Genomic DNA, 12,925 nt, shown 5'->3' on the forward strand with positions numbered 1-12,925 from the left:
ACCCACCAGCACCCCTCCCCAGGAGCCAACAATCTACAGCTGAGGAAGAACAGCTTCTACGGTTCGGCCTCGACCTTGAGGGCGCTGCCGCTGCGCGTGGACACTGTGATGAACCCGCCCATCCCGGTACGCATTACCACCCGGGCCGGCCTGCTACTGCCACACAACGGGAGACCCGTGGGGGCTGGGCTAGTGGGGAGCTGCTGCGCTGGGAAAGTCGCCGCCAACAAAGGCAGGAGGACAGCGGCCGCCAAGCTACACAAGATCAACGACCCCAGTAAGTCTACTGATCCATCCCGACCTGCTAAGTACTCACTTCTCGCATCTCTCTACAGTGGTTATTGTCAAGGTGTCCCTAATGGCTTTGCATTGTGTAAGGTAGTGCAGGAAGTTTTCATTTAACTTCTCTAGGGTATGTGGGACGGTAGCGTCCCACCTCGCCAACAGCCAGTGAAATAGCAGAGCGGCAAATTCAAAACAACAAAAATCTCATAATTCAAATTTCTCACACATACAAGTATTGTACACCATTTTAAAGATAATCTTCTCGTTAATCCAACCACACTATCTGATTTCAAAAAGGCTTTACGGCGAAAGCATAGCATTAGATTATGTTAGGACAGCACCTAGACAAGAAAAACCACACAGCCATTTTCCAAGCAAGGAGTGGCGTCTCAAAAAACAGAAATGCAGCTAAAATTAATCACTAACCTTTGATGATCTTCATCAGATGGCACTCATAGGACTTCATGTTACACAATACATGTATGGTTTGTTCGAGAAAGTTCATATTTATATCCAAAAACCCCATTTTACATTGGCGTGTAATGTTCAGAAATGTTTTGCCTCCAAAACGTCCGGTTATTGAGCACATCAATTTACAGAAATACTCATCATAAACTTTGATAAAAGATACAAGTGTTATGCACAGAATTAAAGATAAACTTCTCCTTAATGCAACCGCTGTGTCAGATTTCAAAAAAGCTTTACGGCGAAAGCAAACTTTGCAATAATCTGAGTACAGCGCTCAGACATCAAAACAGATACCCGCCATTTTGGAGTCAACAGAAGTCAGAAATAACATAAATATTCACTTACCTTTGATGACTTTCATCGGAATGCACTCCCAGGAATCTCAGTTCCACAATAAATGTTCGTTAAAGTTCAGCCGTTCAGTCGAGTAATCCAAATCCACTGTGCTCGCGCAGTAAATTCAGACAAAAAGTGATATTACAGTTCATAGAAACATGTCAAACGATGTATAGAATCAATCTTTAGAATGTTTTTATCATAAATCTTCCATAATATTCCAACCGGAAGATTCCTTTGTCTTCAGAAATGAAAAGGAACACACCTAACTCTCACGGGAGCACGCGCGATTGAGCTCAAGTCATTTTCTCAGTCATCTGACTCCACATGCTCTTATTCTCTCCCCATTCACAGTAGAAGCATGAAACAACATTCTAAAGACTGTTGACATCTAGTGGAAGCCTTAGGAAGTGCAAAATGACCCCACAGACACTGTATATTGGATAGGGAATCACTTGAAAAACTACAAACCTTAGATTTCCACACTTCCTGGTTGGATTTCTTCTCAGGTTTTTGCCTACCATATGAGTTCTGTTATACTCACAGACATCATTCAAACAGTTTTAGAAACTTCAGAGTGTTTTCTATCCAAATACTCATAATATGCATATCCTACCTTCTGGGCCTGAGTAGCAGGCAGTTTACTATGGGCATGCTTTTTATCCGGATGTCAAAATACTGCCCCCTACCCAAGAGAGGTTAAGCTGGCAGGACAGAATGTTCTTGCTAGTAAACCACACACCTCAAAACCACTAGCACCTGTCTGTACATCTTACCTCTCACACAAGGTCACATTAGTTTGCAAACGAAGGCCACTTTTCAAAATCTAAATCTCCTGCTCTTCTTGAAAGAATACATTCAACTATGGTGGAGCGAGTGACTCATTCTCAGTCATGAAATGTCTGTAATGTGTGTGTTCCAGTCGTGCTGTCCAGTGACGATGATGATGAGGATGAAGCAGACGACGGCAGCACTGGTAGCGTCAACAGGCTGGACAGCGTCTCCCCGCTGCCGGCTGACTCGGCCCACTCCTCGCCAGCGCCCTCAGGAGGCAGGGTAGAGGCGGCAGTGAAGAGTAGCGCAGGAGAGGAGCAGGAGGAGATCACCTCTGATTTCTTCTCTGATGTCGACAGCAGAATCTCACTACCCAAAAGGAACCGCATGAAAGATCAGGTATGTGTCCGCTTCTTTGAAATACACTGAGTGTCCAAAACATTAAGGACACCTTAATGTGACTTTCCGTGACACAGGATGACCAGGTGAATCCAGGTGAAAGTTGTGATCACTTATTGATGTCACTTGTTAAATCCACTTCAATCGGTGTATATGAAGGGGAGTAGAAAGTTTGAAGAAGGATTTCTAAGCCTTGAGACATGGATTGTGTATGTGTGCCATTCAGAGGGTGAATGGGCAAGACAAAAGATTTAAGTGCCTTTGAACTGGGTATGGTATTAGGTGCCAGGCGCACCGGTTTGTGTCAAGAACTGCAACGCTGCTAGGGTTTTCAGGCTCAACAATTTCCTGTGTGTATCAAGAATGGTTCACCACCCAAAGGACATCCAGCCAACTTGACACAACTGTTTGAGTCATTGGAGTCAACATGTGCCAGGATCCGTGTGGAACGCTTTCGACACCTTGTAGAGTCCATGCCCCGATGAATTCAGGCTGTTCTTAGGGCTGGGGGGGGGGGAGACAAGTCAATATTAGGAAGGCGTTCCTAATGTTTGGTATACTCTCTATGTATTTTAAAGGATTTTTTTTTTCTCATTTTATTCAGACTGGGATAGCATGAAATGAGTAGTGTTGGGGGCTGGGATTCGTACCCATGTTGTGGTAGTGTATATGTGCTGCAAGCGGCCGCGTTATATGCTGCACCAGCCTCTGTGTATAGGATGGCACTTGTGTGGATACGTAATGAAATGTTGTTGATCCCTCAAGGATCTTTCCGCAGTTCTCCTCTCAAAGGTTGGCCACATTGAGCCAGTCTGATAGTGAGCTGTTTTGGAACATTTCAGTCTGGATTTATTGACCCTGCCTGTCAGAATGTCCTTGAGAACTCAATGTTCCTGATCTGCTCTCTCAAGGTAACTTTGTGGGTTGTTTTGCTTGGCAGCAAATTATATTACTGGGTGTTTCTTTATTCACTAAGATAGTCCCACTCCCAATGGCCAAAAACAACTAACGATTAAGTCTCCTAATTTACTTTTTGTGTGTTCAGGATTGTTTTCCTTTGAGAAACATACCGCTTCTGACATTTATAGCTTTCGAACTAATTAGGCAGCTGAATCTAAATGACCAGTTGAGGAAGAATCCGATACTGTTGGCAAGACGAGTACTGTACATGATTGGTCCCTAAGAGGAATGAATGATACGAAGCGGCAGATTTCAAGGCTGACTGTGTGTTTTTCAGTTTGGAAACCAAATACCTGACGACTCTACACCCAGGAAAAAACAGAAGACCTCCCCCTACAAGCTGGACAGCATCATCCTGGACTGTAGGAGCGTGAGAGTAGGGACTCTTCGCAGGATGGTGACCAAACCTGTCATTGTAAGTACTCCGCTCCTGTACTCTGTTCTCTCTCTGTACAGACACTCAGTCGTGCTTTTCGAAAATCTTGCCAAAAACAATAGCCTATAGCAATATGGTCAAAGCTGAAGTTATTTTTACTAATTGTCTTACATTATGTTGGTATCATTCAACCATCTCTTTGTCTTTCAGTTTACGGGCGATTACATTCAACTTGAAACTGAAGGTGAGAGACGTAAAAACATCAAATGTCTTACGCATTTTTTCCCTCTGCTCGCCAATGACAAAATGTTGTAGATGCATTATACGCACACTCTTGTACAGTATGAAGGGTGGCATAATTCCAATACATTTCCCAAAATTCCCATGTTCTCTAGAAATTGTAGTTGGAGGATTCAGAATTTCCTGCTTATTCCCTCCTGTTTCAGGGAATCTTCCAACCAGGATTTCTGGACAACCTGGGAGTTGTCGAAACGTTACTGAAATTTTGCAAACCTAACAATATGTGATGTTCTAGTGCTTTGTATCCCAGGACCTGAAGTGGATTCTCTGGAGAAGGTGCGTCTGCAAGCGTCTGGGCTTATCAGCTGTGAGTGGTGCAGCGTGAGAAAGCTACCCGTGCTCTTCTTCCAGACCACCCAAGAGGAATGTCAGCGGCTTCGCACCCAGCTCAAAATGACCCGCGACAAGGGAGGCCTGTGGTACGACTGTGCCAGTAACGGTGAGGACTGCCAATTGAAAAGTGAAGCACCCTTGCCAGTTGCAACATCAGTAGTCTGTAAAATAGATGGATGAATATGTTTGTTCTTTACAACACTTGTCAACGTTGTCCCTCTGTTTTGGAGAAGACTTTCTATGACATTTTTTTGCTAAATCAAGTCTGTGACCTCACGGTCAACAAAATGTCCACAAGTCTTATTGCTCTCCCTACTCACCCCAGACTCTGACGAGAAGTACATCGTGCTGATCTTTGAGAACGGGCTGTCGATGCACGAGCAGATGATTCTAGAGGAGATTCTACAGGAGATCGGCCGAGCCAACAAACTCAACGAGTTCCCCACTAAACTGCCGTTTGATGAAGCTAACATCAGATTGGTCAACTACAACAAAGCAACAAAAGAAAAGGTGGGCTTTCTCTACGTGGAAGATTATCATCTTGGAGCCTTTTGAGACTAGCTAACAAAATACGTATTTTGCCGCTGTTGCCTTTCCTTGACTTCAGGTTTTCAACAGTCTCTTTTTTAAACAATCCCTTGACCATGATATTTTGGTTGCATCACTTTCTTATAGGTAAAGAATAATAACAACAACAATGGCGGTAAAGCCAACAACACACCGCCACCAACAGTGCGGACACGCATGGCCACACGGCAGCAGACCAGCACGTTCTTTGATGATGAAGACGATGACATGGCTGAGCTCCAACCCACCTTCACTGGACCAATCGTAAAGTACGAGGGTTATCTATCTCCTACACCTGGGTCATGTTCAAAAAAATGGGCTGAAATGGGAAGGGGCTAAAACTCGTTTTCTGTTGCAAACCATTTCACTTTGGTGTGCCCTGTCCTCCTAAGTATCATTCTAAAGTGTTTGTTCCTAATGGTAATTGGATGGTTGTGTTGTAGGTTGATGGTGTACCCACCTCCTCCAGCCAAGGGGGGCATGTCGGTGACTAACGAAGACCTCCACTGCCTTAACGATGGAGAGTTCCTAAATGACGTCATCATAGACTTTTATTTAAAGTTAGTGGCTTTCGTGTTCCGTTCTGTATTTCCCATTGTTGTTTTTTGAAGTCACATTCTAGGTTTGATATTCTATCGAAACACAAAGTGCCTGCGTTTTGTAGTATACTGGGAATTTTGCCAACCTTTACAAGGATAGTGGATTAACTGTTACTCTATGTGCATCTTCCCTTTTAGATATTTAGTTTTGGAGAAGTTGAAAAAAGAAGACTCACAAAGGAGTCACGTGTTCAGCTCCTTCTTTTACAAGAGGCTCAACCAAAGAGAGAGGAGAACCATCCCAGACACCACTAACCTAACGTGAGTCTCCTCTCCTCTGCCCAGAGCGGCCCAACAGCCCCCAGATCTATGTGTACTGTTTTGCCAACTCGTTTGGTCATTATCACAGCAAACATTGTTTTAGTTGTCAAGACGGCACAAACTGATGTGGGACCAGGCAAGGGCAACACATTTCAGACACAATTCAGTAAACCATGTCTCTTGTTTGCCAGGATCCAGAAGAGGAAGCACAATCGGGTGAAGACGTGGACCCGACATGTAGACCTGTTCCAGAAGGACTTCATCTTTGTTCCCATTAACGAGTCGTGAGTGCTGCTCAATACCCCTGGCTGCGTCCCAAATTACACCCTATTCCCTACGTAGTGCACTATATTTGAGCGGAGCCTGACTATATAAGGAAGGGAAAGGGGATGCCTAGTCAGTTGCACAACTGAATGCATTCAAATGGATCAGAGCGGTGCGAGGGGCTGCCTTAATCAACACCTATGTCATCGGTGCCCAGGGAGCAGTTGTTGTGGGGGTTAACTGCCTTGCTCACAGGCAGAATGGCACATTTTTCCACCTTGCCGGGATTCGAACAAGCAACCTTTCGGTTACTGTCCCAACACTCTAACCTCTAGGCTACCTGCCATTTGAGATGCGAATTTCAACATGGAAATTAATTGACTGTTTTCTTGTCTCAAGTGCAATGATGAAGGTGAACAGACTGATACAAAATAATAGACAAAGATGGTAGACCTAACTGTCTCTCTTAACCAAACCTATTGCTGTATGTGTTTCAGAGCCCACTGGTACTTGGCAGTGATCTGCTTCCCAGGCCTTCAGGGCCCTCAGTTTGTGGCCAACCCCCTATACCAGGCCCCGGAGTCAGCACCAGGGCCGACACAGGCTGCCCCCCAGGGCAGCCCCCCTGACCACTGCCGGCCCCTGTCTCCAGAGCCAGACCACTTTGAGCCTCTGTCCCCAGACAGAGAGGAACCCATGGCCCCCTCAGAGAAGCTGTCCCTCAGTGCCACCGAGGCCTCCTCGGGGGGACACTCTCACAACGAGCAGCCAAAGGGGGTGTCCACCTGTCCCAATGGGGGCCAAGAGGCTCCCAAGACCTCTGGAGCCAGGGTGAATGGACAGGGCAACGCCCAGCCACAGTACACAGGTAAGCCACAGGCAGACGTCACTACTTGTAAGTAGCATTTCATTGTACCGTGTACAATACACTACGTTGTATCCCACGCATATGGCAAATAAACTTTGATTGCGATTTCTTGGAAGCTGTGTGGAAACTGATGGGAAATGAATCTGATTCACTGGCCTTTTTTAATTATGTTTTGCAGATGGCCTGCACAGAATCAGTGTGTGTTATGGATCAGGAGGTGGCAATGGTGATGACACCCATACCTTTTCTGATGATCAAAGCTCCTGCCAGGTAACGGTGGGATTTGCTTCTCTGTTTGGTGACATTTCCAGAGGATGTTAAATGAATGTTATGTGTCACGTTGTTGTTGTTTTTCCTTTTTGTCTAGGATGAGTGCAGTGAGGATGGTGCACTTGCTGAGGACCCGGTTACCCCTGAGAGCTCGGAGTGTACCTCCAAACCCACCATCTGTAAACAGTGAGTAGGAGAGGATGTTCTACTTGTGCCAGTAGATGGCGATATTGCTCTCCTGACACCTTTTGTGGCTAGTGTGATTTGAGGTAATTGTCCATTCATATTTACCTCAGAATCACAATGCTTCAGCATTTGCTGAGTGATTATTTTTTTTTTAATGTATTTTTTTATTTATTTTTTGCTTTGTTTTCTCAGGCCTTGCATTCTCATCATGGACTCGTTACGTGGCCCTGCCAGATCTTCGGTAGTTAAAACATTACGAGAGTAAGTCAATACTTTCGTACTGTTCTGTATATTGTACATTTAGTTTGCCTAATTTGTACGTTGTCTAGGTATTACACACATTGGCGCACCAAAGCAAACCTTCCCAAGCCATTTTTTTTTTTTGTGTTTTTGTTTATGTGACTTGCGTGTGTAACTGCAGGTACCTGGAGGTGGAGTGGGAGGTGAGGAAAGGAAGTCAGAGGAGTTTTGGGAAGGATCAGATGAAGGGCTCCAACCCGCGTGTGCCTCAGCAAGATAACTTCAGCGACTGTGGAGTCTACATCCTGCAGTATGTGGAGAGCTTCTTCGAGGTGAGAGCATAGGCTGAAGGCAAAGCGGCTCTGTTCAAAAGTAGTGCACTATATAGGGAATAGGGTGCGATTTTTAGGATGCACACGGCGAGAAAGCCAGTGCAGTGTATAAAATAACAGACACCTGGGGCCAGAATGGTCCATTTTCATTTTCTATTGGTTGTATTTTTAGATTGCCGATGTTTACCGAATTGATTTACTGTAACAACTACTGGTAGCTGACTCTGCTAACCAGAAGTGAATCCCAAATACGGATACCAGCTACTGTTGTAAAGCAATCGCACTAAACCAGGGCTTTATAGACCTTTATAGACCTATATTTTGAAGCTAATTTTCTACCTTACAACACTCCAAAAATAGATAGGACATTGCTTAGGAGTGAATCCATAATAATGAAGTTTTTCTGCCCTCCATTCAGAGTCCACTTGCCAGCTTTCATCTCCCCGTGAACCTGGCGGAATGGTTCCTGCAGCAACGGATGAAGACTAAACGCGAGGAGATCAAGGAGCTCATTCGAAAGATCCAATCCCAACAGAAGAAGGAGGCGGGCCAGGGCTCAGCCAAAGGCTCTCCTGGAGAACAGGAGGTGGCAGGAGAGGATACAGAGGAAGGTGTAGAGATACAGATTCAGAACTTTCCTGTCAGCCCCTGAGGTGCATTGTCTGGTCTGACACGGCTACCTACCTACTCTCTTTTACTTTGACATGACGGCCCTATCTATCGGGTGGGGCTCCCGCTGCCTGGTCAAGCCTGGAGGTCGGTCCGTCTGCCTTCCTGCTGCCAGGGCCAGGCCTGATTATATGCTGCTGGATTACCCCCCCCCATTATTTCCTAACTGTCCTATTCCTTCCATTTACAACAAAACAAAACATTTTACATTTGTATTGAATAAAACATGTACATATGCTGGATGTTTTTGCTGCCTTTGAGATTTACTGTTTTTGATGGCGCACTATACATGGATGCTCATCATCCATATCTGTTTTCTTCATAGATGTTCTTTTTTTGGGTGCAGAATATACTGTTCTGCTCTTGTATCATATTTTTTATGCATCTGAATGAGTTGTGTAGAGAACTTGCAGCATTTATAGCCATACCGGTCTGGAAGAAAGTATCATTTTCAAAATCCCAGTACCTCCCATGAATTGCTTAGCCAGTGCTTGTTAAAGGCCCAGTGCAGTCAAAAACATGATTTCCCTGTGTTTCTCATATTTTTCCACACTAGGAGGTTGGAATAATACTGTGAAAATGTATGATAATGCCCTTTTAGTGTAATAGCTGTTTGATGGGATGAAGACATCACAGCCAGTTTTCCGTTTTTCCCTCCCCACTCCGACCCCTCCCAGATAGTCTTAGCTAAATTCTTGCCTGAGAAATTGATCTTTGCTAAGAAGCTATTTGTTGCATTTTGACCATTTTTAATTGAAGATGATCACAGTAAGGTACTTACTTGTTTCCCAGATATGATTTGATATTGAGATAAAAACGGCTGCATTGAACCTTTTTAAGTCTCTTTATGTGAGTGGATGGATCTTGAGCATTAAACACAGAGATGCAAGAGCACATAATTTGCCTTAGTTTTTATAACATACTGTTTGTCAGCGTTCTTCCCTCAGTTGCTGTTGGTTTTCCTCTGCATAAAACATGAGTTGCACCTTTCTTTAGTAAAATATTTGGGACACTGTCACTGTAATAGAGTTCATGTAATTCCATGAGATGTCATCCCATATTCAATATCTCTGTTGTGGTAGAAGTGCATTTGTGCCCGGTTTCATCATCTGGTCGCCCGGCGTTGATGGGATGAAAAGGTGATCATCTAGATGTCCTCTATTGTTTGAACAAATGACTGCTATTATCCATCATTATCTAGGGATGATTGGGTCTTGTCATTAATACAGCGATTATACAGTTAGTTGATCTTCCTTTGCTCAAAATATTTTATTTTCTATTACCCTAGCTCAAAAAGTTTTGTTTACAGGTAACTGCCAAAATAAAGGAAACACCAACATGGTGTCTAAATAGGGCGTTGAGCCGCCAGTGCACCCAGAATGGCTTTAATGCGCCTTGGCATAAATTCTACAAGTGTGAAACTGAGAGATGCAACAGCATTCTTCCACGCGAAATTCCATCATTTGGTGTTTCGTTGATGGTGGTGGAAACCACTGTCTCAGGCGCTGGTCCAGAATCTCCCATAAGTGTTCAATTTGGTTGAGACCCGATCCCAGTTTTTAAAAGATATCTATCTGGATTCCACCTATCGGATAGTATTAAATGGAATGAACAGAACAAGAGTCCCCATTCAAGTCAATGGTTTGTCCGTTCTATTCATTCTATTTCTATGTATTTTATCCCATCCAATAGGCGAAATCCAGATGAATAACTTAAAAAACTGGGCCTGATGACTGAGACAAGGTCAATGAGATATCTTCTAGCCATGGTAGCCAAAATAATGGGCAACTTGGCATTTTTATACTTGACCCTAAGCATGATGGGATGTTTTAATTACACAATGAACTTGGGAACCACACCTATGTGGAAGCACCTGCTTTCAATATACTTTGTATCCCTCGTTTACTCAAGTGTTTCCTTTATTTTGGCAGTTAACTGCATTTTCATAGGCTTTATTTATGGTCTTAAAAATAATTGTATCTATTTTTTTCAGTTATCACAATGATCTTAAATATACTGTATGTGAAGAACAAGTATGTTAAAATAGCAGCGTGAGGCTTTCCTCTCCGTGTGTAGCATTTTGAGTTCATAGAAGCTTTGCATTCATTCCGACCCTCCCTCCCAACAGGTCCTTAGAAACCGATGTTACCTAACAAATGGCACACTATTCCCTTTATAGTGCATCACTTCCAACCAGGGCACCTATATAATGGACTACATTTGACTAGGGCCCATAGTACTCTGGTCAAAAGTAGTGCACTATATTTGGGATGCAGACAAGGAGTGAATAACCTGGAGCTGCCTTACCTGCCTTTTAAGTCTTTACTGCGGTTATGGTCACAGACAATGTTGTGTAAATATTTTAGAAGCTTAAGTAGGATCAATGCATCCTTGCACTGTCCTCTGCAATGTGACGGACAGTATCTATTGTCCCTCTGAAATGTCAAGTGCATCCAGACCTATTCTGCCAGTCACCATAGTTTCCATGGTGTATAGGCCATAATGCTGTTTGCACAGCTAGCCTTGTTTTTCATGAGGGCTGTCCCTAGTGGGATGGTGAATAGACAAACAAACCACATTTCCTCCAGCACAACCTGGATTTGCATTTCTTATGCACATCATGCAAGGTGGCCATGAACTAGCTCACCTCACCAGGTGTGGAGTGTAATATATGTGTGCTTTCCCCTCCATATCTTATATCCCAAATATATCAAATCAAGTTTTTTATTTTTTATTTTATTTCACCTTTATTTAACCAGGTAGGCAAGTTGAGAACAAGTTCTCATTTACAATTGCGACCTGGCCAAGATGAAGCAAAGCAGTTCGACAACATACAAAAACACAGAGTTACACATGGAGTAAAACAACATACAATCAATGATGCAGTAGAAAAAAATAAGACTATATACAATGTGAGCAAATGATGTGAGATAAGGGAGGTAAAGGCAAAAAAGGCCATGGTGGCAAAGTAAATAAAGTATAGCAAGTAAAACACTGGAATGGTAGATTTGTAGTTTGAAGAAAGTTCAAAGATAAAATATAAATAATATGGTGCAAAGGAACAAAATAAATAAAATAAATAAATACAGTAGGGGAAGAGGTAGTAGTTTGGGATAAATTATAGATGGGCTATGTACAGGTGCAGTGATCTGGGAGCTGCTCTGATAGCTGGTGCTTAAAGCTAGTGAGGGAGATAAGTGTTTCCAGTTTCAGAGATTTTTGTAGTTCGTTCCAGTCATTGGCAGCAGAGAACTGGAAGGAGAGACGACCAAAGGAGGAGTTGGCTTTAGGGGTGACCAGAGAGATATACCTGCTGGAGCGCGTGCTACAGGTGGGTGCTGCTATGGTGACCAGTGAGCGGAGATAAGGGGGGACTTTACCTAGCAGGGTCTTGTAGATGACCTGGAGCCAATGTGTTTGGCGACGATTATGAAGCAAAAGCCAGCCAACGAGAGCGTACAGGTCGCAGTGGTGGGTAGTATATGGGGCTTTGGTGACAAAACGGATGGCACTGTGATAGACTGCATCCAGCTTGTTGAGTAGGGTATTGGAGGCTATTTTGTAAATGACATCGCCGAAGTCGAGGATTGGTAGGATGGTCAGTTTTACGAGGGTATGTTTGGCAGCATGAGTGAAGGATGCTTTGTTGCGAAATAGGAAGCCAATTCTAGATTTAACTTTGGATTGGAGATGATTGATGTGAGTCTGGAAGGAGAGTTTACAGTCTAACCAGACACCTAGGTATTTGTAGTTGTCCACAAATTCTGTTAGAACCGTCCAGAGAAGTGATGCTGGACAGGCGGGCAGGTGCAGGCAGCGATCGGTTGAAGAGCATGCATTTAGTTTTACTTGTGTTTAGGAGCAGTTGGAGACCACGGAAGGAGAGTTGAATGGCATTGAAGCTCGTCTGGAGGGTTGTTAACACAGTGTCCAAAGAAGGGCCAGAAGTATACAGAATGGTGTCGTCTGCGTAGAGGTGGATCAGAGATTCACCAGCAGCAAGAGCGACATCATTGATGTATACAGAGAAAAGAGTTGGCCCAAGAATTGAACCCTGTGGTACCCCCATAGAGCCTGTCAGAGGTCCGGACAGCAGGCCCTCCGATTTGACACACTGAACTCTGTCAGAGAAGTAGTTGGTGAACCAGGCGACGCAATCGTTTGAGAAACCAAGGCTACTGAGTCTGCCGATGAGGATGTGGTGATTAACAGAGTCAAAAGCTTTGGCCAGGTCAATGAATACGGCAGCACAGTATTGTTTCTTATCGATGGCGGTTACGATGTCGTTTAGGACCTTGAGCGTGGCTGAGGTGCATCCATGACCAGCTCTGAAACCAGATTGCATAGTGGAGAGGGTGCGGTGGGATTCGAAATGGTCGGTAATCTGTTTGTTGACTTGGCTGTGTGAGTGCTACAGGTCAGTAGTCATTTACGCAGG

At 44.1% G+C, this 12,925-nt stretch overlaps 1 protein-coding gene across 2 annotated transcripts; it reads left to right on the plus strand.

Moving 5' to 3' along the window:
- Nucleotides 1-9,381, plus strand: senp6a (SUMO specific peptidase 6a). Of its 2 annotated transcripts, none has more exons than XM_045720755.1 (16): nucleotides 1-277; nucleotides 2,012-2,262; nucleotides 3,500-3,637; nucleotides 3,809-3,842; nucleotides 4,134-4,337; nucleotides 4,557-4,741; nucleotides 4,907-5,067; nucleotides 5,242-5,358; nucleotides 5,536-5,658; nucleotides 5,850-5,942; nucleotides 6,420-6,790; nucleotides 6,969-7,060; nucleotides 7,158-7,246; nucleotides 7,439-7,507; nucleotides 7,668-7,818; nucleotides 8,237-9,381. In XM_045720755.1, the coding sequence occupies exons 1-16, from the start codon at nucleotides 109-111 to the stop codon at nucleotides 8,468-8,470; spliced, it is 2,481 nt and encodes an 826-aa protein (XP_045576711.1). In that variant the 5' UTR covers nucleotides 1-108; the 3' UTR covers nucleotides 8,471-9,381. The 2 variants fall into 2 exon arrangements, with proteins under 2 accessions (XP_045576711.1, XP_045576712.1); XM_045720756.1 differs by having other exon boundaries at nucleotides 4,149-4,337.
- The last annotated feature ends 3,544 nt before the right edge of the window (nucleotides 9,382-12,925 follow it).

Source organism: Salmo salar, chromosome ssa06 (genome assembly GCF_905237065.1).
Source record: "Salmo salar chromosome ssa06, Ssal_v3.1, whole genome shotgun sequence".
Classification (NCBI taxonomy): Eukaryota; Metazoa; Chordata; class Actinopteri; order Salmoniformes; family Salmonidae; genus Salmo; species Salmo salar.

Coding starts and splice junctions, on each gene's coding strand:
- senp6a (XM_045720755.1), top strand. CDS start 109: ATGAACCCGCCCATCCCGGTACGCATTACCACCCGGGCCGGCCTGCTA. Junction 2,263..3,499: donor GGAACCGCATGAAAGATCAG/GTATGTGTCCGC, acceptor TGTGTTTTTCAG/TTTGGAAACCAAATACCTGA. Junction 3,843..4,133: donor CATTCAACTTGAAACTGAAG/GTGAGAGACGTA, acceptor GTGATGTTCTAG/TGCTTTGTATCCCAGGACCT.